Source organism: Odontomachus brunneus, unplaced genomic scaffold (genome assembly GCF_010583005.1).
Source record: "Odontomachus brunneus isolate Ranch 3 - 2012 unplaced genomic scaffold, Obru_v1 Obru_scaffold_166, whole genome shotgun sequence".
Lineage (NCBI taxonomy): Eukaryota > Metazoa > Arthropoda > Insecta > Hymenoptera > Formicidae > Odontomachus > Odontomachus brunneus.
In genome coordinates this window covers 599,237-626,160 of record NW_022639616.1, presented here as the reverse complement: position 1 = coordinate 626,160, position 26,924 = coordinate 599,237, and the positions used below count along the sequence as shown (strand labels likewise).

Below are 26,924 nucleotides of genomic sequence, written 5' to 3'. Positions count from 1 at the left end.
CTCTCTCTCTCTCTCTCTCTCTCTCTCTCTCTCTCTCTCTCTCTCTCTCTCTCTCTCTCTCTCTCTCTCTCTCTCTCCTCGCATACGCGAATTTTTATTGAGTGACCAGGAAGTAACGTGTCGCACTCTTGCGCGTACACAATGGCGCGTCCGTTAATAATGGTGATTTGCGTCCTCGTGGTACTCGCGCCGCCGAGATTCATCTACGGGAGTCCTGTGATCGATCATAGCAGGTAATTATGTGTGTGTGGTGTACAATCAAGGAGTAGAGGACAATAATTGTATCCTCTCCGTCGATATACGCGCAATGCGTATTTCAAGTGTCATGGCAACATACGAACGTGTTGTTGGGAAATCGACCGAGATCGATACCGCTTTCATTCTTGTCAGCGATCTTACGTAAAACTTCTTACGTATGCTGCATTAACTATTACGTCAGAACATTCGGTAAAATTAGTAATATTAGAAACATATACATACATATGTGTATATATATATATTTCTCTCTCTCTCTCTCTCTCTCTTATCTCGATAGAAATACACAACTTTTGACGATTTTTCCGTCCGTATCTAAAAACAAAAACGTAGCATTTTCTTGGCCGTCACGATAAGTTTGGCGCGATACGTATCAACTTGTGCGTCGTTCGATGACGGCGTTCCTTATATTTTCGTTTTACAACAGATCAGCCTCAAATACGCTCACACATAACTCAAAGCCAGAGGATGTCACGAATTACGAGCAGAAGAAAGCGACCATCATGTCGATCATATGCGAAAGCGCATCAATTCCCGTGAAGTCGTAAGTCGAAAAGTGACAAAATTGCCACAGAAAGAGATAATGTGCAATCAGTCGTGCTTATTAAAAGAAGTCTTGCGATCTTCAACTCGACTCGTCTTTGCAAAAAAATAAGTCGAGTTGAAGATCGCAATGTAACTTTTAATGAACGCAAATAATCACTTATTATATTTTTTTTATATAATTCATTTTGTTATCTTCTTCGTTCTTCTTTCTTTTTTGTATTTTCAGTTAGACTCGTTTTTTGCGAAAATAAGTCCAGTTGAAGTTCGCAACATTATTTCTAACAAACGCGAATGATAGCGCGTTATCATTTTTATATATAGTTTATTTCGCTATCTTCCTTTCCGCGTTTTTGTATTTTCAACTTAACTCGACAAGAGAGCTTTAATTTTGAATTGATTTGTTTCAATATTTATGATGTGTAGGGACCCAATCTGAACAATCGCGTTCACAGCACTTGTACATTATTATTTACCTTTTCCTTTTTCTCAGTGGAACTAAAATATATGTAAAATTCTGTGAAATATATTATACTCCCATTTTTTCACAACTCGACTCGTTTCTACGAGTCGAGGTGAAGTTTATAATGTCACGTTTTTTCAACTTGACTCGTCTTCGCAGGCGGCAAAAGCGAATGTTCCAATTGTCCGACCAGAGACTAGCCGAACTGGAGACGTTAATGACTCTGTCGCTGGTGGGCAGGATACTATCGGAAGCGAGATACAAGAACCCGGCGACACTGTAAGGGAAACTCTCGCTGAGAGAGCGATAGAGTATCTTTCTTCCTTGACGCATTTTCGTCAAGCCAACTAAAGCACGTGATCGACGGTATGTTGCAGTAATCGCCATAAGCGTGCCATGACGAGGCTGACCTCTCTGAACCGCCGACCGCCGTCAAGCAATCTCGCGAGCAATTAAAACATGACGCGCGTGGCACCGCTCGCTTAGGTAAGCGCTCGTCATCATTGTCGCTTCCGATCGCATTCGTGCAAAGTATCTTCTTTCCTGCCGCGCAGAAGAACATTCAAGAGCATCGCCGAGAGCGCGGCGTAGCATATCTCAGCCTCGTAACCGTCGTAATCATTTTTCGGGCGAGCTTCGAGAAATACGTAATTGCGTAGGTCGTAAATTAATGTCCACGAAAAGTGACGCAAGGCGATCACTGTATCAGCGCTGATAAGTGTCCCGAGCGGAGGCTGTTCTTTTCGACGACACGTTCGCATTATCGTCCGGTCACAGCGTTATCGTCGCTCGGGAGCGAGTTTCACAACTTATTTAGATTTAGATCAAGAGACATGATCGGCCCTGACGATAATGAGGTCTCCTCATCTAATTAAAATGCGCAATGTCGCCACGGGAAAAAATATTTACAAACAACGATACCACGTTCCGTACAATCGCGTGTCTATTCGAGTAGTAAATTCGAAAAACGACAACGTAATTTCTCCCCTCTTTCCCATCTCTCTCTCAAGATTCTCTCTTTCTGTCTTCCCCCCCCCCTCTCTCTCTCTCTCCCGCCCTTTCTACCTCTCTCTGTCTCTCTTTGCTTCTCTTTCCCTCTCTTTCTCACTCCATATCGCTTGCTCTCTCTTCCTCTTTTTCTCCCCGATGTACTTTGAAATTGAAAAATCCTCCTCGTGCCGAAGCATGTGCGTTCGATAGTAGCGTACCGTGAAACTTTGTAAAGCTCGAGACGCGCGAAAAATCCGATATCTATCAGCGAACGATTAACCGTACTAATCGTTGTGCGTTAACGATGTTTAACTTCGTACGCATTTGTTTATAGCTGAGTCAGCCGAGAGATCGTTTGCTAGACTATGGATCGTCGCGGCTAGCGCGTGATCGGCGAGAGGATAAATATTTTATAACGCGAGAAGACATTCTTCCAGAATGTGCTTCTTGTCTTGTTAGAATGGTTGCTTAGGAAATTGCGTGAGAGCGCGCGAAATGGAAAGCATTTGAATAGCAATATATGCAGCAAGTCATGTTTATGAACCAGATTTTTTATTCGAACTCTTTTTCAGCGATAAAAGCGCTTCTAATGCACATTTCTAATGTCAATTAAAACTTAATTTCTCCGAATTTAAGCCTTTGTCCAAAGAGTTTAAACTTAATTAATATGTTTATAAGCCAAATTAGAAGGCTCGCATTTAGAGGCGCTTTTACCGATAAAAGCGAGTTCAGAAAAAGGGTCTAACAGTCTCCATAGAGACTCACATATAGATTCAAATAAATCCGTTGATACACGTTGAACTTAATGAATGATATAATATGTGATGATACGATGATGTAATATGAATGATACATGATATGAATATTGAGCTTAATTCGCGTATTTGAAAACGTCTTAATCGATCTGTCGTGTAGTCATTGTAATTGACGCGTTAACGAACAATTTCAGGATTTCTTTCGACAATGACAATTTTTCAAATCTTCACATGATTGTATCATTTGTGAAATTCTATGTTCATTTGTACTCACGTAATAATGTTGACTGAGAGTTGCGTATCTATCTCTAATGCAGGACTCCTTAATATCGTGCGAGTTCCATGCGTGCACTCTATTAAAGCACTGTCGAAACTGAAATTACAAGGTTGTATTTAGTTTACGTATTTATTTACTAATAAATGATAGGAAGTATACATGTAGCAATAATCGTAGATATATAGAAGACTTCACGCAAAAAAATATATAATCTCATCGTTAACGGAATGTTCTTGTGTATATTATTTCAAGTAATTCTTCTAAAACCAGAAAGAAAATATTCTAAACACAATATTATTCCTTTTCATTGAAAGAGAAATTCTCTTTCAGCGAAATATTCACTTAGAACAGGAATACATTGGTATTACAGGAAATAGAGTACTTTGCAGCTGAAGCTCTTTCTTCCTTGGATGTTAGAATATTTTCCTTTTGGTTTTAAAAGAAGATCCTTTTGAGTCTATAACATAAGAAGATTTCGTCAAAGTTAAGATTATATTCTTTTTTGGTGTTCACATCACGTTTCGGTTATAACAACCTCGTCTCAAGAAAGCTAACTTCATAATTATTGTTATTCAACAAACTACACGCGAGAATTATTTATTATCGAGCTTTCACATTTTGTATCATATGTCGCGTTCAAGATGCGCGCCAATGCGTCTGTTGTTGCTTGAGACGCGACCGTTAAAGATTATTACGTTTAGTGACAAACTTTATGACACGTCTGTAGATGTAAGAAGAGTCAATAATTAAACTAATTAAGATATAATCCCAACTCATCGATTCTGTGAATGGACTCCCGAGTGCTGCGAGAGACGTGCGTTCTACAAAAATGCGTGCTGCACCATTCGTCGACAAGATGGCTGCAGTGTTTCCCGAATTAAATCGTCGAACGTCTCTTCGGCTAACATACTTAGCGACAGAAACACAATTTAAATGCAATGCGTATGCGATTCTAATGTCGCAAAACGATTTAGATACGGTAAAGTTGAGAGCTCAATGAATCGTCAAAATTGAGAGTTATCACTTACGCAATAATAATATAATTAATAATATAATTATTGGGGGTAAACCCGTCGACGGAATAATATGCGCAACGAGTCATTTTGACAAGCTCTCGAGCAGCGGGGAAGCTGCTTGGGCTAACGTGTGAATTTATAATGACTAATGCAAAATCTATAGCGGCCAACCGTTGGCCAACCAATATGTGCTGCTAATTAGGATTGCATATAAATTGTTTAACAACACGCTGTACGAAAAGCAATTGACAATTATTTTCAATCAAACATTACTCACCGTCCGAGCTCCGACTGGATAAATTCAATAAGTAAACACGGAGCAACCACGGAGCCGGTATACCTTCGCACCGCCATGTTGCCTGTGACATTCAAACCTCGATATCTCGCGAGAGCGAGTTCGATTCTCGCAATTGGCGGCCAATCGATCTTCGGAATCAACGGCTCGATTGCGCGCAGTGCCCTGACGCGATATCGCGTACTCGCGTTATCGATCGAACGAACGCGCAGTAGTGGCGCGCAGAGCGGCGAGAAGCGAGAGGAGACGAAGAAAGGGAGGAGGAGGAGGCGACGGCAGTGGCGACGGTGGCGACGGCAGCGGCGACAAAGCAAGGCGCGACGAGGCGAGGCGAGACGAGGCAAGGCGAGGCGAATGCTCGCGCGAGAGTGGCGCAATGGTAGTTGTTGGTAGTATTACTGGTGCTCGTTGCGGTGCTCTGGCAAAAATTTTCGAATAAAGGGCGTGTAAAAGATGCACCAGTGCCGGGGCACTCGGACTCTCGGCACGGCCCCGGACTCGGAGACGTTACCAGGGATGATGAGCGTGCGGTGCGCGAGGCACAGCGCGACGGTACAATCGAGAGTGGCTGCTTAGCTGTCGTCGTCGTTGTCGTCGTCGTGGTAGTAGTAGTAATAAAAGTTGTCGTATCGTGCGCCGAGCATCAAGCTGCCAATGTTGGACGGAGATGTCCGCGCTCTAAGATACGGACGACCCTGTCAACCTTTTGTGGCTCTCGACAATGCTATTTGGAAGTGACACGAACTTTCCGTGGCGCGTCTTCTTGTAGGTAGTGCTCTAGCGCGTGTGCGTGTGTGATACTCGAGCACGGTGAAATGTTTGCCTCGCCGGCGTCGGTGGTGGGCGAGCCATCGGGCTACGACTTTCAGAAAGAAGAGAACGCTGCCAAGTGGAAGGGAGTGTTTGTCAACTCCCTGCGCAAGGTAAATCTATCATTCGATTCTTCTCGCCGTTTTATCTCCTCTCTGTCTCTCTCTCTCTCTATCTTTCTCTGTCTCTCCCTCTCTTTCTCCTCTCCTTTTCCCTCCCCCTGTCCTGTCTTGTTTCTCCCTTTCTTCTATTTCGCTCTCGTGTCCTCTACTATCCCGTTCTATCCCCTCCACCTCACCCCCGCCTCTCTTCACTTTTTGTTCGCTCGAACGCTCGATCATTTTTCGTCCCGACGATCTTACGTCGAGGCTGAATCGATCAACGACACTAACCGACGTCATCGTCTCGCACGCGCGACGCGCCATATGATTTTTCAAATACGTCCCTGTCAATATTTGTCGGATGCGAAAATTCTTTAATCGCGAGTCTCAGTTCAAGCTGGACTTGCCCGCGATTGTCGACTCGTTCAGAGAACTCGTGTCAGTCTGATAAATTATTGACAACAGTAATATGAGTGCAATATTGTTAATGTAACACTTGGAGCATTAGAAATTATTGCAACAATAGATCTGTTCCTTTCAGTTGAACTGGTGCACATTAGTGTGATAAGTTAAACAAATATATTTTAGGTTTGTTTTTCGTTTCTGCACTGCTGAATTGATGCAATAAGTTAGAGCGAGAAAAAATATACTTGTCTCATTCTAACTTATTGCACCAGTTCAGCAGTTCAGCAGTGCAAGAATAGAAAACAGACCCTTTGTTTCACTCCAACTTACTGCACCAGTTCAGACAGTTCAGCTAAAAGGAACAGACCTAATATACTATGAGTAGATGCATATGTGGTCAAAGGATACGATCAATCTTATAGGTACTAGAGCAAGTACATCCTAGTCTCCAAGCTCGACAAGATGCCTTAGACTATGTGGAGAGCTTAATCTTAAGATTGCTGGGTATGCTCTGTGGACACCCACCTCCTCATACACCACAGGATGTAGAAGAAAGAGTGAGACGCACGTTTCCTACTCCTATTGACAGATGGGCACTTCGCGATGCCAAAGATGCACTGGAAAAGGGAAAGAAAAAGTCACCGTTAGTTCTACCAGTTGACAAGATTCATCAGTTATTACAAAAAGTACATATACTAAGATCTTGTTGAGTATCAGCGCATTCGTGTACATTCATACACGAGAGTAACTGCAGATTCATCTCGTAGAACTATGTGATATATAATATGTGTACATGTTGCTTTTTATTTCAACAGGAAGTATTACAGCACAAAATTGACTCGCAAGTTAGTCTATTTGTAGTCGGAGTTTTGGAATATATCTCTGCAGATATTTTGAAGGTTGGTACCATCTTTTCCGTTTCAAAGTGCTGAACTGCTCACACACACACACACACACACAGCACATTCTCCTCTCTCTCTGCTTCTACAATTTGTCGCGAAATATTTAAGGGTACTTTCTTTTCTTTCAGTTAGCTGGAAATTATGTGAAGAATATTCGCCATGTCGAGATTTCATGCGAGGACATACGGGTCGCTATGTATGCAGATATGGTAAGGCGATATGTTAACGAAAACCTAGAGCCTGTGTTCGATTTCTGTATTGCACCTCAACCGACATACATATACACTCTACACACATGTTTTACCACTTACATTCTAAGACTGATTTGAACGAATTGTTGGACTAGCCGTTTCAAACTCTGATTATTAATGAAATCTCAATAGAATGGTGCTAATGAAACAATCAATTGAATACTAATGGAACAGCCTCTCATTTTGTGATTATCTTACTCTATTATTTCAGATCAGTCTTATTTGTAAAATACCTTCGGATATAATAGTTTATAGGTTATAAAGCTTGTGTAGGAAACGATTAACACGAGTGGTATTACATGGCATTGGACACAGACAGATTACACATTAGTATGGAGATACATTACCTTGCTAGTAATAGTTTGCTTGTCACGCATCTTTCGTAGATCCAAGTTACATCCTTTGTTCTATTGTCTGTGATTCATGTAAAAGATGCTATATTACCATTCCTCCAGTTTGCATTAGCTTATTAGCGGGCGGTGGGAATCGCGAATTATTTCATAATCCGCAATATATTTCAAGCATCTACTACTAGCAACAGGTGCAATAATGAATTTCGGAATTGGCTACACTAGGCTAGTCACAGGCTAATTGTGGCTGCATATATTCTTGTGCTTGGTTACATGCTTACCACTAATATATAACATCTCTAACCATGTTCATTCTTCGCTCATGCTGTTCTAGGTGGTACGTACATACAATTGCACTGAAAACAATTTATCACAATATTTTACGATATCTTCGTATCTCGTCTCTGAGAAAAATTGCATCTGGTTTTATGTCTAGTTCTTTTTTTTATATGTCTTAACTGCTTCTCAATAAAAGATCTCGCTAATATTAATTACATTAAAACTTATTGAGAATGTTTTCCAAAATATGTGATACATTGTCGTTTTATCATATTGTTAGGAAATTAATCGGTATTGATGTAACATTGCTTATACGAGCGAAATACATCTAATTACGCCACAGAATATCTAAGCTAAGTTAAGAAAGGACATGTTTGCGAGAGTAATGATTGCAAGAAGACACAAGGTATGCCCAACAGCATATGAGATGTTTTAAACTACTGTTTCTTGTCCTAATTTCTTAACTATTGCATACGATAGATCCAACTGTGAAATATGTCTGTTTTACTGTACTGGAGTTGACAGATTGTATCTGAAGATAGAGCTGGTCTTACCAGTTTGAATACAAAAGTACCAGATAAATACCATAGTTCTTGTTTTCATAAAAAATTTTTTCCCAAAAAAACTATAATTTGCTGCTTCTTCAACAAATTAACAATGCTTCTTAGTATATTTTTGCTGTTCAGAGAATGCTCGTGTTACATTTGGTTGCAAGTGTACAGAGTTTCCCGTAAAAAAAGTTTGTCATAAAACGCTTGTCGCCATAAAATTGCTATTTAAATTCAATTGACGCAATATAAATATCATTATGCTTATTGTTACTGTGTCACTTAATCACATGTTGCAGCATGTATTCAATAATTCACGTATCGCGCAAGATAGAGAGTCATCTCAACTGATACAGCAGATTAAACAATTGTTTCTTTTTACTCTTAATCTCATGTTTGTTGCACGCTGTCGCAGTGACCTCTATTCAATAAGAAATTGCATGGCCAGCGCTAATTATCAACTGTTGCATCTGTTGTTCTCTTAGTTTTCTCCGAATATAAATGTCGAAAATGTACGGAAATCTTGAAAACGAACGATTTGTAATATGGCGTGCAATTTTTACAACAGGTACTGATGGATATGTTCTATCAAGATGATTGCACGGAAGGTCCGCAAAGTAGCTTGGGCGCAGTCGTTTCGCAGACTTACGAAGAATCTGTTCGGGATCTCATTCACGATGAACGGCATTACATTCGTGACCTGCACATGATCATCAAGGTAAGTGTACCGACAAACGTTAGAATATCGAGATTTCATCGGCAAATCAATTGAATAAAAAGAATTGATCTTCATCCCCAGGTATTTCGTGAGGAAATCGCGAAATTAGCGCAAGATAAGAGCGAAATCGAGACACTCTTCAGTAATATTATAGATATTTATGAAGTCACTGTGACATTACTCGGCAGTTTAGAAGATATAATGGAAATTACAGAAGAGCAGCAAACGCCCACAGTTGGCTCATGCTTTGAGGAATTAGCGGAGGCAGCGGAATTCGATGTTTATATAAAGTATGTATCTCATTGTACGGATACACACACACACACACACACACATATACAGTGTCCCATAGCGTTTTGCGATATTCGTAATAAATCTCGAGATATTTATTAAAAAAGATTAGTGAATGGTAGTAGATATATATGGTAGCGCGACATGGTAGGTCGATGAGCTGTAGTAGCGATGTATGTCTGGGACATCTTGTATATGTGTGTGTATATTTATATGTGTTTGCATATTGTGTATATTCCTGTAAAAGAAAATAAATCTTATTGATAACATTGTATTGCTAGATACGCGAGAGACATTAATAGCTCCGCTAGTCGAGAAGTTTTAACGAATTTATTGTCACGACCTGAAGTTAACGCAGCCCTACGAGCAGCAGGCCATGGTTTTAGAGAAGCCGTTAAATATTACTTGCCAAAACTTTTATTACAACCCGTGTGGCATTGCTTCCTGTATTTTGACTATATCAAGGTACTTTAGCCTCTTATTTGTTGCGTATGTATGTATATATTCATTAGGCACGCTTTTTATCTCGTGCTCTCTTCATCGTGTCTTTTTGTTCTTGAAACAATCGCAGGTTTTGCACAAGCGCACGCCTAATATAGAGGACGGTGAAACCTTAGAGCAAGTACAAGGCTTATTGAGACCGCTACAAATGGAACTGCTGCAATCAGTGGCGAGCCTACCAAAAAAGGACACGGGCTTGCGAATGCAGAGCAGAGCGAGGAGACAGACGGCGCTAGAGAAAATTAGTGAATTACAAAAGACTGTAGATGGCTGGAATCAGAGGGAATATGGACAGTGTTGTAATGAGTTCATTAGAGGTAACGAAAAGACGTCTCGTTATCTATCTGAGTATTAAATTTTCGACAAGGTGTGGTAACGCGCTATAAATGTACATTTCTTGTGCTTGTTTTTATATCAACTGCTCTGGCAATTTCTCTTTGGAATTCAAAACAGTTCTCAAAATGACTTGTTTTCACTGTCTGCTCTTAATACTTGTCCAGTAATCTTCTTTCTCCCATATTCTTTAGAATTTTTCAGTAGATTGCACATTACTTTGTGATTTATATTAATAAATTTTCATGATAGAGCACTCCCACAATTATTAAAACAAAACTCTATCCTTACTTTTATTCGATGACTTTCCTCGATCCATCTTTCAAATTTTTGAAAAAATAAATACTCTAACATTTTCATTGTACAAAGATTTTGTACTTTTAATCTCACAAATATTCGATAACAACTAAGATAATCTAAAAAGATCCTTTAGCATGTTTATACTCGATGAAATATACATCTTTTTTGACATATATTAAGAGATAGACAAGAACGTTAAATATGCCATTGTCTCCCGGATTGTATATCGACAAATTTTACACAGAGGATACATTGGGGAAAGTAGCTAGCAACGGACGGAGAGTAACTGAGAGGAAAGCCCTGTTATTCGATGGCTTACTGGCGCTGTGTAAACAGAGCGGTAGCAAAAGAGTCAGCGTCACCGTTGCTGCGGTTGGAGTAGGACATCCGACGCACCAAGGGGAATTGCGACTAAAGGAGCGATTTTTCATTAGAAGAGTGGATATCATTGATAGAGAAGACACCGAAGGTATGCACCGCGTGACTTTCACATGGAGAATCCGTTATCGATGTTGAATCTGTCGATTCGTAACCGAAATTCTGCCCGCAGAGTTAAAATATGCCTTCGAAATTTCGCCAAGGCTCCAACCGAATGTTATTCTCGTTGCGAAGTCCGTCGAAGATAAGAATAACTGGATGGCAGACTTGGTGATGTTAAATACGAAGAGTATGTTCGAAAGAACGCTGGACAGTATCCTTTCAGACGAAGAAAGGAAGCATCCGTTAAGATTACCTCCTGTTCACTTGTATAAATTCGCCGAGCAGGACAGCGACGAAAATATCGTTTTAGAAGCCAGAGAGAATGGCGGCGTTCCCTTGATTAAAGGGGCAACATTAGTTAAATTAGTTGAAAGATTAACTTACCACATATATGCCGATCCTGCGTTCGTGAGAACATTCCTCACTACTTACAGGTAATGAACTGCACCGCACTCTATCGTGACATTCTCTTTTTTTCACTTGTTATGCAATGTGGCATATCATGAGTGAGTAGTACTTATCAGCTGCTTGCTTTACAGGAGTTTCTGCTCGCCCCAGGAATTATTCTCGTTGCTTATGGAGAGATTTGATATTCCTGACCCTTCGTTGGTATACGGTGAAGAGATACCTACGGGTTGCAAAACGACGGCTAGGGAAGACTGGAAAAGATACAGAAAGGAATTCTGTCAACCGGTGCAGTTTCGAATTCTGAATGTTCTGAGGCATTGGGTGAGCAGCAATGCGGTTTTCCGCTGTTCGTTCCTACGCGATTTTCCAAGTTAATTTCTTTCTAAGTTTTATTCTTCATTAGGTGGATCATCATTTTTACGATTTCGAACGTGACAGGAACCTTCTGGAAAGATTACAATCGTTTTTAGATACAGTAAGTGGCAAGCCTATGCGGAAGTGGGTTGACTCGGTAGTAAAAATTGTACAGAGAAAGAGGGAGTCGTCAGAACGACCTATCACATTTAGCTTCGAGCGATCTCCACCACCGATTGAGTGGCATCTTAGAGTTCCCGAAGAAGACTGGAATATACTTACGGTAAAGAGATATATTACACTTTGCAATCCTTACTTGAGGATATCGTGATTGCCGAATCTCACCGAGATCACTCTCTAATTGCAGTTACATCCTATCGAATTAGCGAGACAATTGACACTCTTGGAGTTCGAGTTATATAGGACGGTAAAGCCTTCCGAATTAGTCGGTTCCGTTTGGACGAAGAAGGACAAGGAGAAGACGTCGCCGAATTTGCTGAAAATGATCAAACATACGACAAATGTAAGTTCCAGTCTGAAATCATCGTTGTGAGTATAAATCGGGCAGTACGTAGTGCTTCATATTACTATGTGCATTGTTGATTTTTTTTTATGCCCTTATAGTTCACGAGATGGCTGGAAAAGACAATAGTGGAGGCTGATAATCTCGACGAGAGAATAGCTATCGTTTCACGTGCAATCGAAATAATGATGGTGCTGCAAGATCTTAACAATTTCAACGGTGTTCTGGCGATCATTAGCGCTATGGGGTCAGCTTCGGTGTTTAGGCTAAAATTTACGTTCCAAGTACGTTCCATTTATACGTATCTGTTTTGCGTATCGCAAAAATTCTCTGAGTTACTCTTCTCTTTACACATTTATATTCCTACAGCAAATACCGGCACGGTTAGAAAAGGCATTAGAAGAAGCGCGAGAACTCAATAACGATCATTTTCGGAAGTATCAAGAGAAATTGAGATCTATCAATCCGCCTTGTGTACCATTCTTCGGTGAGTATTGCGAGATATCAAAACGTCCTCCTTGCTGACTCGCGAGAATATATCGAAAGCGTTCCGTCTTCATTGCGTCCTCTTTGTTCTTCTCTTTTTAGGTATGTACTTGACTAATATCCTGCACATCGAAGAGGGAAATCCCGACTATCTACCGGGAAGTCCAGAGCTCATCAATTTCAGCAAACGGCGGAAAGTGGCAGAAATAACCGGTGAAATTCAGCAGTACCAAAATCAACCCTATTGTCTTTCGCCGGAGCCGAAGATCAGACACTTCATTGAGAATCTGTGCCCCTTCGACCCCAACATGAAAGACGAGGATATAAACAATTACCTGTACAATAAGAGTTTAGAAGTAGAGCCAAGAGGATGCAGGCAACCCCCGCGAGTTGTAAGCGTCTTCATTCACAACACTCGACTCACCTTAACGATGTGAACTATTGTCCGATTACACTTCCTTCCGCCGCAGGCACGCAAATGGCCGGACCTGAACCTGAAATCACCAGGAATCAAAGCCAGAAGTCTGAGTGGAAGGTTGCCGGCTCCGTTGCATACGATAGTTACGTCTAACGTCAAGTTACACGATCCCCCGACGGAAGCGCCTCCCCCTCCCGAATTACCGGAAACACCGCCGCACGCGTCGCAAATCATAGCTTCGCACACAGGGGACCACAACGTTTTCGCATCCGCCTTAGGTATATTACATACACGAGATACATTGTTTCAACATGTGTCCTGTTCAATTGCCGATCAATGATAAATCAGCAACTCTAACCTTTGTATACTCAGGAGCCGGGTTACCTCCGGGATCACCGGGTCCACCTAATATGTTGGGGCTTGCGATCGCTTCGCCGAGTAGTAGCCCTCAATTGGGATCTCCTAGGCACTTTTTCAATTCCGGCACGATAGGTATAGTGGGTGTTCTAACGGGTCTACCGTCGTCGGGCGGAAGCCCCAGCGCGATGCCGACGCCGTCGTCGCCGAGCAACATACCGCCTAGCCAACCTCCACCGCCACTACCACCTAGATCTTATAGAAGACGGGAGAGTTCAATTAGCGAATCGCCGCAACAGGTAACATTAGAAAAAAAAAACAGGAAAGAGCTATTAACATCTAAGACCGGCTTCACACCTTGGCAAAAAGGCAAACGCCAATCAGAGCTTATGCTGTACTAAAAAAACAAATTATCTACTATCACCTAACCATCAGCGCGAGTTTTCTGCTTTTCTACTAAGACGTGAAGTCTCCTTAATTCGACGTTTTAACTCCTGACTTGACTTTGTCATGAGTGAAAAAAATAGTCGTTCAGATGCATACAATAAGTTAAAGTGAGACAAATGTATTTTTTCTCATTCTAATTGATTGCACCAGTTCAGTAGTGCAGCCGAAAAGAATAGATCATCATTCTGATTTGAACACACACACACAGGTGAAACAAGCGCCGAACGCGCCGATCCTTCCTCCGCGGGACATCTCCCCGCCGCCATTACCACCGCGAATCACCACCTTACCGCCGCGACTTCAGCCGACGCTGAGTCAGTGCACCTCGGCGTTACTCGCGCGCCGCAATTCCACATTAGAGAGTACGGGCTGCTCCGTCGCTCAACCGCGGAGGCACATGTCTTTCAATGGCCCTAGCCCCACGAAATTTCAGCCGACGCAGCCTAACGGTAAGCAAAACCAAGATACGTACGATGTTTAAGCTTTTTTTTTCAAATAATACTATTTTACTTATTTACTTGTTTAAATAATACTATTATTTTGCAGGATCAGTGACACCGAGGTTACCGCCCAAGCCTTTACCGGGACGTCCGCCAACTATGTTTAATTTCAACGCCCCTCCCGGACCTAGTTAAGTGTTACTTCTTCCCGGTGGTTCTCTTCTTCCTCTTTCTTTTCCTCTTTTTTTTTTACCTTGTTGACAAAAAATATTATCAGTCGAAGCGCTTAGTCCACGCGGTGAGTTGAGTTCGAACTTTTCTTGTTGCTCGAATTCGTAGGAAAAGTGTGTGTCCCAATAGATCGCATCGATGGATCCCAGATGTAGCGTATTAATGTATATTTATATAGCGGCATTTTGATAAACTGCAAATGACGGACATGCGCAGGAAAGTGACTATCGTATGTTAAAATCCACAACTTTCTCCTGTTGCACATGCGAGACAACGGTCACTGCATGCGCGTTAAAATATCAAGAATGATATTGGACGCGACATTTGCCGAGCGATCTATTTGAGAAACTTTTTCGAGAGATATATTTGGTCGCGTTCACTGTTTGTGGCTAATGGTAGTCTGTGTCCATTGTTTTATGATCTTATTGAATGGACTACGCACAGTTTCAGTTACCTGAATGGCTTCCTTCCTCCTCCTTAAAATCCCTATTTCTCCCTCAAACACAACTGTGATATAGTTTGAAAATGAAAATATGTTAATGTAACTAGGCACTTAGATTAAAAAAATGACAGAGACATAAGAAAGTGATGTACCGTAAAAAAAGTACATATTAAGCGAAATTAATAAGGAGAAAGGAGTATAAATAATAAGTATTTGCATATAGAGTAAATACACATGTATATTATTATAAATATATTCTATAATAGCAATTGTAATAATATCGAGGAAAAGAAATACGGCATTATGTAAAATAAAAAAATATATTGTGTAGCATCTGTAGTATCTCTTTTCTCTTCGTCTTGTACCTACGTTTCACCGCGCGCGAGAAATTTTGCTGCAAAGGACGAGAGGATGCTACGAACGCGCGAATTGTCATTCACGAGACGGATTCGTGCAGCTTGCGGATCATTTTTCTTCCCTCCTCCCTCTTCCCCTTTATTCAAAAACGTCACACGAGGAGTAAGGTACATGTCATACACGGCGTTTGGCTTTATTCTGTATTCATGATCACCTTTACGTAACGAGCAATCGAGCTTTGTGGACGGGAAAAAATGTACACGACAGCGACATAAACGATTATTACGTGACTTCCCACACTGTGGAGCTATCGCTGCGCTTGCTATGCCTATTACCGACGTCAACGTGCGCGTCCAGACTGTCGCTCAATTTACTAAATCGCCTGGTCCAACTGCCCCTGCCGGCGCCGCCGCCGGGTCTACCGATGGTTCCAGCCTCTCTCAGGACCGACAGCAAATCGTCCTCGTCCTCCTTGCCCTTGATCCCCTTCTCATACTTGGCCTCTTGAGCGAGTAGTCGTTCACGTTGCAGCTGAGTCGACAGAGAATGCGGTACGGCCGGTATCACGTAGCTCATGATACCGGTAAGTGCAAAAACCTGTGATTCCAAGAGAAAAGAGAGCAAAGTTTATTTCTGCCTCAACGAACAGACGTGAGGCTCCTGGCTCTTCACCGCGATCGTCACAAGCAAGAAAATACACGTTAAAAATTCTTGCAAAATGCGCTGAAATAAAATTGTATATTTACAAAATGATATCTGCAATCGATCGAGCAAACTTGTAAAACAGTCTGAACACGTTCTTTTTACTCTACAGCTAGTGAATAGCCATAAAATTAACGTGACATAATCATGAGAAAAAACTAAATTAAAGAGAAAAGTTGTATGTCGCATTAATTTTACGGTTATTCACTGATTGCTCCAACAAGAAAAGAATGTTTAACTATTCTGTAAGTCTGCTTGATCGAATGAAAACGTCATTTTATAGATATATCTTTTTATTTTAACGTATTTTGCAAGAATGCTTAGCGTACATTTTCTCGTTTCTGACATCGTTACAACCGAGAACTACGCGGCGAGGCGTCAGGAGCCTTAAAAAACAGAAATTAATTTTCCAAGCAACACAAACGTGTGTAAACGTTTGCATCGAGAGATAAAGTTGAAAGATAAAATATATGATTGACTTACAACGTGCTCGAAGACAACAACAAACGCTAAACGCGCGGCGAAAACGTGCCAATACTGCGGGCTAAGTCCGTAAGGATCGTCCATGTGATCCGGCCCGTTCCTATAGCCCCGGTATTGACACGTGTCCGGATGGTTGTCATCCGCGTCGCTTTTCATATCGTCGCGATAATCGGAAGTATTGAATTCTGACAGAGAGCTATCGATGTAACCCACTAAATCCTCAGTAGTCGAATAAACGAACGCATACACGCTTCGTGGAATAAAGTCGGACGTGTACGCAATAACAAAGGCCTGAAAAGAGATTCGGCTTTATTGATAGAATTCGAGATCGCGCGTTGGACAGCGACGAGCTCAAATCACACATCGAATCACTTCGAATATACGCAACATTGGCTGCATTCAGTAGACTCAACAGTTGCACAACAGTTGAGTAATTTGTCAATGTAATTGGTGTAGATTTAGGGATCTAATAGCAAGAACCAATAATCGTTGATTGCTCACTGAGCGTTTTTTCTACTGAATGCGCCCATTGTATCGCGTGTATGTTTTTTCGCGAATGGCGAAAATGATATTCGAAGCAATTCAATCTTTTGTTTTGGCTGCGTGCAGCAAGAGTTTACTTGAAGTTTACTTGAAAGACACTAACAAGGACACACACACACACAGAGACTCGAATTCAAAAGTCCATCGTCACTTTGCGCGCCAGTCTCGAGGAGCTTGCGTACGTACATTTGACACTACTGCTACGTAAGTAACACCCCTAAGAATACCAAACCAAGCACCAATATCCTCCACTCGCTCAGCCAACGGCCTGCGGGCTTCCTTCACCATTTTATACGCATCCAGCCTGATCTCCGCGATGTTGTTCAGCAAAGCGAACAAAGGCGCTAACGGGAACGCCGCCACGAATAACGTCACGAATCCGTACTGCAGAACTGTCGTAAAGTACACACGTGAATACTCGCAAAATGAATGTGCCGGCGAGAGGAATACGAAAATCGTTCACTCACTCATCTCCAGGTACTCGTCGAACAGAGCCAGTCGCCCCGGGTCTTGAAGCTGGTAGTCCTTCTCCCAGCAGGTGTACTTTCTGTCGTGATTCCGCGTCGCCGCGATCTGCGTTCTCTTACGCCACCAGTTCCACAGTTTTGGCGACAGGATCTCGACGAAGTTGTTGAAGCACTGCTTACCCACCATTATGATCGCGAGTTGGATGCAGACTTCTGAGAGGCAACCGGCCGGGTCGCACACATCCGTCTTGATGCGATAGAATTCCGAGGCTCTCGCGTCCGTGTCGCCCGGGTAAACGTAGAATCTTCCCTGAAAATTATCACGCGGATTAATGCCTGCGAAGAATATAGTTTAAGACTTAGTTTGATATACCATATATCGTTCGCTAATTACCTTGAAGAAGGCGATATAAATCAGAGACGAGTAAAAGTTGACGAATTCAAACAAGAAGATCTTGAACGTGAAGCTGGCTTCGTACTCCGTTTGCGTTCTTGGATTCTCCATGTTGACCATCCACCGTGCCATTCGATGATACACCCGCGTGAGTATCATTATTATCACCAAGTTAATGAGAGCGGCGGTCATGGAAGTAAATATCTTCGCGTGTCTCTTCAAGAAGGAACCACCGCCGCCGTAGAACACAGCGACCAGCGAAATGCGGTATATGATAGTTCCCAGAACCGCGGCGAGGACCACGCATATCTGTGGACGAATGGCGATCGTAATAATCGTCGTGTATGCACTACCGAGTAAATAAACATTGGAAGAAATATCGATTTTATGTGTATCTGTGCGTTTCCACTTAATATTTTACAAATATTTCAAAGATATTGCCGGATAATATGATCTCTTTGAATATTACAGAAATATTTCGGAAATACTGAAGCGTCGAAGTTCGATAAAACGTTAAAAATTACATATTAGAAAACGTTATGTGCTCCTAAATATCATTGCAATAACGTCCCAGACAGCACAATGTTCAAAACTAGCATATAACGCATCTTTAAAACGATTTAGCTCTTGTCCACAACTTTGTTTTAAGACATAAGCCGTAAGAAATTGATCAACTATGGTCGATTTTTAGAAGAATAATTGACTGTAATTGGTCAATTTCTTGCGACCTACGTCTTAAAGCAAAGTTGTGGACAAGGACTAAAAGACGTCTTATATCACAATTTTGGAAATGTGTACTGTCTGGGGTTCTATCGATAATTTCTAGCGATAAAACGAAAATTATTAATCGTCACCATGAAAAACACAATGGAGCCGGTAGCGAGATATCGTATAGCCTTAGACAACGTGGGCAGATACGGTTCTCTCTCCCTCGTCACAGGATTGATCCGGAAGGTCTTCACGGACGCTTCAAACTCCGGTCTGGGTTCTTCGTCGTAGTCGGCATTCTGAAGATCCCATTCCCAGACGATCACGGCTTGTCGCCGCTTCCAGAGCTCAAGAAACGTGGTGGCTGTTACGGCAAAGTTCAAGTCAACCTCGAAACCACGGGGAAACGAAGGGATATTTTCTATTCTGAAGGAGCATGCATTCTCAGGAGACTATATCCTACTCCATTTTTTCCGCGTCTTACCCCAGAAGGACATAAAAATGGCGAAGAAGACGGTAGCTGGATTATCGAACAAGTAGGTCAATTTTGAGAATAAACAGGAATCGCCGAGTTTCTGATAGGTGCACGCTTTGTCGCAAAGGGGACACAGAGTGATGTTTCCTGGAAAGTCACGTGAAATTAGAGATAGAAACAGAGACGTCGTCTCATTTTCACCACGTTCGCGAAAAAACTCACCGGCTATATTAGGATCGCAAATTTCCTTGCTGGGGACATTGTCTACACCCTCCATGCTTCCGAGGCCATAAAAGAAGCACAAAAGACCCACCACCGCCGGCGGATACAAACATTTTGTATAAAAGCCCAGCCATGCGAAATACAGGGCAACTTTCTCACCGAAATATCGTCGTATCAACCACAACGGTTGCTTTTTGTACCTAAACAGGTGAAAGAAGAACATGAAGAGTCTTCTTGAATACCGATAGTATAATACGAAATCTGCACCCCTCACCATTGTCCAGGTCTTGCCCACATCAAATACAACAAATGCCTGTCGAGGATTTCCCCGCTACGAAGGGGCTTGTCGTAAGGACCCTCGTGCAAGGGAAAACAATCGATATACGTTCCGTCCGCCAGGAGCCTGCGAATACCGGACTTCTCGTGGTTTTCATCGTATCTCCCTCGCAATAATATTTGCATTACTATCAACGATCTCTGAGCGGGCGTGTAAGCGGTATCCCTATCCTTTACGATAAATCTGCAGGAGAAAGCCGAAGCTTTAGCCATGGAGCTTGACAACGATATCGGTTCGTGTAGCGCAGCATAATCGATATACCTCTCCTTGCGATCGCCGGAATCTATGCTGCTGTAAAAATTCGGCTCCTCGGGGTACTTGCTCGTGTCCCACGTATGTATCTTCTGTATCCACTCCACCCATCGCATCCATCTCTCCCAGAACTTCGGTATCTCCTCGCCACCCTCTGTACCCTATTTTTAAATCGCGTTATCACTCACGGCGCTACAGAACGCGCTGCAGAATATGACGCGTGTACGCACGTGTGTCAGCTTTAAGAAGAGACGTACCCAAGCTTTCACAGAGATCGTGATGAATCTCTTGGTGGGCAATTTCAGATTCATCACCTCGGCGTACTGCACTTTTATCTTCCACGGTATGTGCAGCTTCAGGAAGTACGTCTTTCCGTCGAAAGAGGTCTCCTTCGACTCCAGCTCCAGCTGCAGACCCTCCTTCAGGAGATTCTGCTGAAAGACTCGACGCTGCTCTCGCCGGCGAGACTCTATCTCCGTCATTACTCCTTCGCTCTCTTCCCGATAGACTAACATCATATCGATCCTTCGACGACCGTCGCTGAAATCATCATATTGGGCAAAAATAGTGAACGCTCGTGGTGATGCCGTCGAAAGCATTAGAGAGTTACAAAAGAGAGATGACCTAATTTTATAACAATAACTCTACTTATTCTATTTATATTGAGGCCGCTTAAAAATAAAGGACCTCCAAAGTTAACGACTTTTTATAGCGTTCTCACTCAAGTCACTCACGTGCGTGCACGCAACGATAAAACTGATAAGATAGATATTACATTTGGAGGAATCGTGTTAGGCACGTTTTAGAAACGAGTATTTTGTATATCTATGTCCGTCCTGCGTACGATGGGTCATAAAATGGTTTAGACACAATGAAGTCAAGAGCTCAACAAACTGTCAAAATTGAGAGTCATTACTGCTTACTCAATAATGTATATTATATGTTATATTAATGTTCTCTGTTATATTAATTATTATTTATATTATTATCAACGAGGCAACATAAAAAAAGAATTTGGCATGATAAGCTAAATGAGATAAAAGATAATGAGATAAAAGATATAATATTTTATAGAAGATTTGGAGAGAAAAGATAAAAGATTTGGAGAGAAAAGATAAAAGATAATGAGATAAAAGATATAATATTTTATAGAAGATTTGGAGAGAAAAGATAAAAGATTTGGAGAGAAAAGATAAAAGATAATGAGATAAAAGATATAATATTTTATAGAAGATTTGGAGAGAAAAGATAAAAGATTTGGAGAGAAAAGATAAAAGATAATGAGATAAAAGATATAATATTTTATAGAAGATTTGGAGAGAAAAGGATAAGAAATTGAAAAATATCAAAGAGAGAAAGAAAACATGAGTCATAACTGTGAAAATACAAAAGATGTAGATATAGGATGTATAGATATATAGATGGAAAATATTAAGAAAATTGTAATAGTAAAATATAGATAGAAATAATTGTTGAGATAGAATAAGGTAGAAGGAATTATACAATGTGACGAATGAGATATAGAGATAAATTAGCGAAAGAAAATTGTGATACTTGTGATATTGTATTTGGTGTAAAAATTGTGATATTAAAATAAGAATATTAGTTGTATATAAAAAAAGTAGTAAAAGGTGGGAAATGGAACGATAAGTGTGGCTAAGAATATTTTGTGTAAACCGAATTTCCTTCTTGGCTGTGTAGCTAAAGTAATATGTACATACATATTAATGTTATTATCATCATATCAGTGTTCTTAATTGTATTGTTATCGCGTGAAAATTGTGTCTCAATTGTTTTGCAACCTGCTGTTTGTCTTAACAATTATCCGAGTGCGTTACAGAGACAAATAATTTTATATCATATCACGTGTGGCCGTAGATAACTACCAACCGAAAATAAAGTGTCTCTGAATCGATTTCCGTTTCCGCCTCTCTCGGTGGCAACGAATCCCTCGCGTTCTCCGGGTCATCCAACGAGCCGGGTGTGTCCGGCAAAGATGCATTGACTTCTGGGGTGGCGGGCGCCGTGAGTCTAGGTCCTGAAACCGATTCGCAGATAGAATTATATGTTATTGCATGCGCGCACAATTCCCCGGCCGACTCGATATCTCGTTATCTCTCCCACGCAATGCTCATGGGAACACGTCGGTTGACGTGACGAACTTCGTGAACCGAATGAATGAGAATGTGCGAATTCCATCTATCAATATCGAGTGCGCGCCAGTGATTGGTACCTGTTGCGTCGTCGATAAATTTTAAAGGCCGACGGCTATTCTCAGACACGTCGCGCGGAAGCGTCGGGAATAGGGCCACTGCTGCAATTCTCAGGACGGCTCGTGAATTCTCTTATTAATACGACGAAAGAGCAAGGTCGCGCGTTACGGCGACGACGGAAACGCGACGTAGACGGGTGCGTACGCGTCTATCTATCGCGCGCGAAGCTCGCAGGCGACCGCGCGTCACCTTGAACACGTATCCATAATACAGCCACCGGCGACATATATACATTCGCAAAACTATGGAAAGGTATTATTACGAAAAAAGAACGAGCGAAAAGTTGGGTGAAGTTAAAGGTTACGAGAGAGCGCGCGCGTTCATAGAATAGATAAAATAGCACCGCAAGTTCCTCGCGAGAGGACTTAAGTCATAAGTAACCGTTGCATTATTAACGTCCGATATTCGTGACACGCTGACATTCGTATGCATATTGATCGAGGTTTACTGACATAGCTTTATTACTATTATAGACGACCGACGGTCGCCGTTGCCGTCGTCATTCCATGAGTGGCTCATTTTTATCCATTTCATACGCGCTCGTGTAGATTGTATCGCGTGTGTGTATAACTATATCTAGCTAGCTCCGTCATTAAAGCGTGATATAAGCTTCGCGAGAGGATTAGCTGAAATTACTCCGTGATGTCCGGGCGACATGGCAGAATTCACGTGTTTGAAATAATGCACAATAGCAATGTTTGTCGCTTGTTTGTTCGCTCGCTCGCTCGCTTGTTCGTTCGCGCGAACATCGTGCATTTCGGCCGTGAAACGGGCAAGTATCTGCTGCCCGGTACTGTATACTGAGAGTGTCCGTTAACACCGAATTAATCGTCTCTCTCTCACCGAAGGCATCCCGCGCCGCCAGGTTCGTCCCGGACGGGTGTATACTGGCTCTCGACAGTTTCCTGTTGATATTAGGCGTCTCGATCGGCAGGTAACCGTTCTTGTCGAGCTCGTAAAGCACCTCCCTATTCGGGATGCAGATCAGACTCGAGTCCGGTGATCCCGGCGCGTTATGGAACCCGCTCTTCGCCGGCGTCGACTTCGCCGTGGAGGTACGGGAGGAGACGTTGCCCGAGCCGCTCGATTTCTCGTCATTGAACTGGGACTCGAGCGGGCTGCCGTCGTCGGGATGAAGGAAGTTACCCCAGCTGCTGGGCCTTCGACTCTGATTAGACTGAAATCATAGGGAACTTTCTGTAGCACTTCACAATAATTCACCCCCGAGAAATCGTCAAAGTTTTACTGACGGTATTGAATCTTGTTGGAAAAGAAGTCTCACTGATCGCGTAAAGAGAGCAAAAGAAAAAAAGACACACACAGATCCGACAGAGCGAAACAGTTGACGAAGAAAACCGCCGCGCGGTCAGAGTTCCAATTTTATGACGGGAACGTTAAGAATGCATGAGCGAGAAACAGAAATGAGTTCACAAGCGACAAAATGGTCGGATGGATCGATACTTTAATCGGGTACGGAAATCAAAAATCAACACGTGCTTTTGTCAGCGCATTACTGTCGGATGAAGAAAAAACGAAAAAAAAAGGAAAAAAACTAGCAGAAGCATATTACGGCGATCAAAGCAGTCCGAGCCGGTGAACGCGAAACTTTGGAATAACAAGCACTTTCTCGCCTTACAGCCGTGCTGGGTTATGGCCTGCGAGGACATCGATATTCCGACGGTTTAGATGTATTATTAAGATATGTGTATATCCTCTTTCTTTAGATCATTCAAATACGCCAATCGTGAACTCGATTTAACTTTGCAAATGTCATTTTCCCTCTCTCTCTTCCTCTTGCCTTTTTTCTCGTCATTTCACTTTCGAGATTTATACGCTAAAATCTCGAATCTCGTGTCTGAACATTGAACTAACTCTAGTATCATAGTTCATTGGGGCAATGTTGACTATAAACTGGGCTTCAATATTGGCCCAATGTTGCAAAGCAGATGCCTTGCATTTTATAGCCAACATAGAATTCCGAATATTAGCAATTCGTTTGTTATTAATATTAGGTTATTGCATATTATATGCTCCATGTACCCTCAATGTATGCCAACATTGGCGTAACTACGTTGTGCAATATTGACAATTTATTCACATTTTATTTATAACTAATATCAGCTATATATTGGCTATGTTTGTACATTTCTAAATTATGTGCATTAAGAAAAAAATTTACTAAATTTCAAAAAACGTTTGTTTAAATACGACTGTGAACATATTTGTTTAAATTAAGCAATTATTTTTTAAAATTAAATAAAGAAATTTTAAATATAAATTTCATTTTTTGATTTTAGAAAATAATTACTTAATTTAAACAAATATGTTCACAGTTGTATCCAAACAAACGTTTTTTGAAATTTAGTAAATTTTTTTCTCAATGTGTATATTGAAGGCTGTTTGAAGTACAGTCAAATTAAGAGAAGTATAAAGCGTCTTCTACAATGGCAGTAGGAGTAGTAGTAAGAAATAAGCAGTAAGCAAATTGACCAATTCCATTCTCACGTTTCAAAAATAATCGATTGTGATTGGTCTATTTACTTACTGCTTATTTCTTACTACTACTCCTACTGCCATTGTAGAAGACGCTTAAGAACCGTGTGCTGAATATATTAATACGAGTAACTAAATTGTGAGAGGATATTGTTTGATAGTGCAAACGCGCGTGCCGAACACTATTCGGTTTTCACAACGTACGCGGTGAATCAATTTACATTGGACCAATGAACTGCGCCACCAGAGTATCTTTATCGGCAATGTGTATGTATACATTGTTAAACATCGATAATGTATAAATTATTGAACAACGACTTTAATAATGTATATTATGAAACAATGACTCACTATGAGAAATATGTTCACATGCGCGGGATGCAAAACCGATTTTCGGTACGGTGCAAAGTATACCTGGCTGTCATCGTCTACTTGCAGCTTGCTATCATTCATGTTGCCGATTCCCGCGAGTCTGTTTCAGTACACGGTCACAAGGCCCGGAAGACTTTCGGCGGGCTTTCGGTACGCACGTCGTAACGCAGTCGCAGCAACACGGGCCGGTATCATCTTTTGCCGGCTGCACGACTTCTCGCGCTGATTGTCCGGACGATCACGTTGCCACGCACGCAACCAAGTCGGCACTTTAGATGACGGCATTCCGGCGACCAGCCGCGGACCGGAGGAGCTCTCTGGTGCCCGGCGGGCTCATCCCGATTCCTTCAGCTTCTCTTACGTGATTGGTCACTCACACGCTCGTCGTAAAAAATTAGCGCGGTATCGCCGATAACACTTCTGGCAAGCCGCTTTCTCGATCACGTCTGCTGGTTAATCGCAAGGAAACGAACATCGATCGGCGTCGATAGTTCGTCGAGTTGGCGATGGCCTCGCGCTGCTCGGCCGGCTCTTGTCAATTATGAATAGTAGCGCTCAACCACGCCTTGTAGGGACTCTGGTCAAGGTCGTGCGCTCCGAGACACCCTTACGGCGGCACGAGGGAAAAGACCTCGAAGGAGTCTCGCCTATGCAATCGGTCCACGTGTATCTTCACAATATAGATCATGATGAGCTAAAAGCGATGCCGGCGTGAGTTTCAATCTCGCGGGTTGTCGCGGCTGAGAATTATCTTCGCGCGATCTCCGTCCTTCTATTTCCCTTCTTGGTCGCCACGTGCGACGAATGGAGCAAAGTCAGGGTGAAGTCGAACGACTTTAGCAGAGTAAGTTATAATTCTATCGCGTCACTACAGTCGGCGAAACGTTCCTGTGGTCAAATTGTCGTCGATCGAACAGGTAAGGTAGCTTCCGCGGCACCAGTGTCACATATACTGACCAACGGATAGCAGTGCGATACTTATATGTCACGCGTATCGTCATCAATGTCGCGTTATTTATGTGGTCGTGGCGCGTTTCATGCCGTGTGCGCGTGCCTTCCTCATACATCATGTCCCTCGAGACAGTGTGAGTCGTTGTCTGCCGCGTACATGCATGCACACTCGTGTGCTGTGTGTGTGTGTGTGCGTGCGTGAACGCGCGTGAGCGCGGGGGTGAAAATTTCACCCCTGGAGCGCGATCACGTGCACACATGTGCGCGAAGCGACGGAATGTCGGAGTGGCTAAACCTTTTCAAATCGCTATGGTTACTTGATACACACAACATGTGCTGCACATATCGCGTACATTAAACGATGTAATCCGACTCCTACTTGAAACTTGAACTCGAAGCACCAACGTACGACGGGACGACGGCCTAAGGATCCGTGCCCGCGTTGCGCAACAAATGATGATGCGACGCACGTACGATATCTGGATAAAAAAGACATCACGTTAATGTAAGAAATCAACGAAACGGCAAAATCATCCTTCTGATAAAATCTCGCGGCGATTTTGCCCACACGTGCATCTCGGACGTTCGAGTTCACACAGCTCTGAATTTCAAATCAATCGCGAGTGCGATCGAGTTGCGTTAATAATTCATCGACGTAGTCGATGTAACATTAGGTCGGTCGATGACGACTCGATAATTACCGGCTGCAATTTTCAATCAGTTTCGGACGGAGTGCGAATGGCCGCGATGGGAACGAAATCCAGCGACGCATAAATTTGGACTCGCGTTTGACTAGTGCTGTAGTTTCGTACGCCATATTTACGACGCTTGTTGAGTCAGTCAACAGGCAAACCCACAGTGACCGCGTTCAGTTTTGGATGTTGTCGTCTTCCCACCGTCGAGCAGTTCACTTGTGTGTCCTTTCG

General features: G+C 42.3%; 4 protein-coding genes across 7 annotated transcripts in view; 2 read left to right on the top strand and 2 right to left on the bottom strand.

Moving 5' to 3' along the window:
* LOC116851135 (putative fatty acyl-CoA reductase CG5065) overlaps positions 1 to 4,696 on the bottom strand; it is a 65,040-nt gene extending 60,344 nt beyond the window's left edge. Inside the window, exons 1-2 of the mRNA XM_032830238.1 lie at positions 4,577 to 4,696; positions 3,281 to 3,379 (exon numbers count right to left, since the gene is read on the bottom strand). The gene's annotated coding sequence lies outside the window, so the exon portion shown is untranslated. The remainder of the gene's footprint in view (positions 1 to 3,280; positions 3,380 to 4,576) is intronic.
* LOC116851139 lies at positions 9 to 3,511 on the top strand. The gene is made up of 4 exons (XM_032830243.1): positions 9 to 233; positions 683 to 799; positions 1,421 to 1,540; positions 1,639 to 3,511. Exons 1-4 carry the CDS (start codon positions 142 to 144, stop codon positions 1,715 to 1,717), a joined length of 408 nt encoding a protein of 135 aa, XP_032686134.1. The 5' UTR covers positions 9 to 141; the 3' UTR covers positions 1,718 to 3,511.
* A 218-nt stretch (positions 4,697 to 4,914) lies between the features above and the next one.
* On the top strand, positions 4,915 to 15,299 carry LOC116851133 (protein son of sevenless). The gene is made up of 20 exons (XM_032830231.1): positions 4,915 to 5,517; positions 6,333 to 6,596; positions 6,726 to 6,809; positions 6,941 to 7,021; positions 8,809 to 8,958; positions 9,040 to 9,248; positions 9,531 to 9,714; positions 9,821 to 10,067; positions 10,628 to 10,852; positions 10,934 to 11,297; positions 11,403 to 11,592; positions 11,675 to 11,908; positions 11,993 to 12,148; positions 12,250 to 12,432; positions 12,518 to 12,635; positions 12,737 to 13,026; positions 13,105 to 13,330; positions 13,425 to 13,708; positions 14,065 to 14,305; positions 14,403 to 15,299. Exons 1-20 carry the CDS (start codon positions 5,410 to 5,412, stop codon positions 14,489 to 14,491), a joined length of 3,927 nt encoding a protein of 1,308 aa, XP_032686122.1. The 5' UTR covers positions 4,915 to 5,409; the 3' UTR covers positions 14,492 to 15,299.
* Positions 15,190 to 26,850, bottom strand: LOC116851134 (anoctamin-4). 4 transcript variants are annotated; one of them, XM_032830232.1, is made up of 15 exons: positions 26,700 to 26,850; positions 25,027 to 26,477; positions 23,026 to 23,359; positions 21,800 to 21,947; positions 20,140 to 20,449; positions 19,919 to 20,070; positions 19,595 to 19,840; positions 19,321 to 19,520; positions 19,108 to 19,245; positions 18,770 to 18,987; positions 17,916 to 18,224; positions 17,522 to 17,831; positions 17,241 to 17,446; positions 16,512 to 16,802; positions 15,609 to 15,923 (listed from the first exon to the last, which is right to left on the bottom strand). In XM_032830232.1, the coding sequence occupies exons 2-15, from the start codon at positions 25,126 to 25,128 to the stop codon at positions 15,609 to 15,611; spliced, it is 3,279 nt and encodes a 1,092-aa protein (XP_032686123.1). In that variant the 5' UTR covers positions 25,129 to 26,477; positions 26,700 to 26,850. The 4 variants fall into 4 exon arrangements, with proteins under 4 accessions (XP_032686124.1, XP_032686123.1, XP_032686125.1 ...); XM_032830233.1 differs by lacking the exon at positions 26,700 to 26,850 and having other exon boundaries at positions 15,190 to 15,923; positions 25,027 to 26,568; XM_032830234.1 differs by lacking the exon at positions 26,700 to 26,850 and having other exon boundaries at positions 20,167 to 20,449; positions 25,027 to 26,568.
* Between the last annotated feature and the right edge of the window lie 74 nt (positions 26,851 to 26,924).

Bases quoted from the DNA above. Each gene is read 5' to 3' on its own strand.
- LOC116851139 (XM_032830243.1), top strand. From the start codon at position 142: ATGGCGCGTCCGTTAATAATGGTGATTTGCGTCCTCGTGGTACTCGCG. The intron at 234-682 runs GTAATTATGTGT...GTTTTACAACAG, and splicing joins CCTGTGATCGATCATAGCAG to ATCAGCCTCAAATACGCTCA. The intron at 800-1,420 runs GTAAGTCGAAAA...TCGTCTTCGCAG, and splicing joins GCATCAATTCCCGTGAAGTC to GCGGCAAAAGCGAATGTTCC.
- LOC116851133 (XM_032830231.1), top strand. From the start codon at position 5,410: ATGTTTGCCTCGCCGGCGTCGGTGGTGGGCGAGCCATCGGGCTACGAC. The intron at 6,810-6,940 runs GTTGGTACCATC...CTTTTCTTTCAG, and splicing joins TCTCTGCAGATATTTTGAAG to TTAGCTGGAAATTATGTGAA. The intron at 12,636-12,736 runs GTGAGTATTGCG...TTCTCTTTTTAG, and splicing joins GCCTTGTGTACCATTCTTCG to GTATGTACTTGACTAATATC.
- LOC116851134 (XM_032830232.1), bottom strand. From the start codon at position 25,128: ATGAATGATAGCAAGCTGCAAGTAGACGATGACAGCCAGGTATACTTT. The intron at 20,450-21,799 runs GTTGGTAGTTAT...TGATGATTTCAG, and splicing joins TCAGAGACACTTTATTTTCG to CGACGGTCGTCGAAGGATCG. The intron at 19,521-19,594 runs GTGAGGGGTGCA...TCACCTGTTTAG, and splicing joins TGGGCAAGACCTGGACAATG to GTACAAAAAGCAACCGTTGT.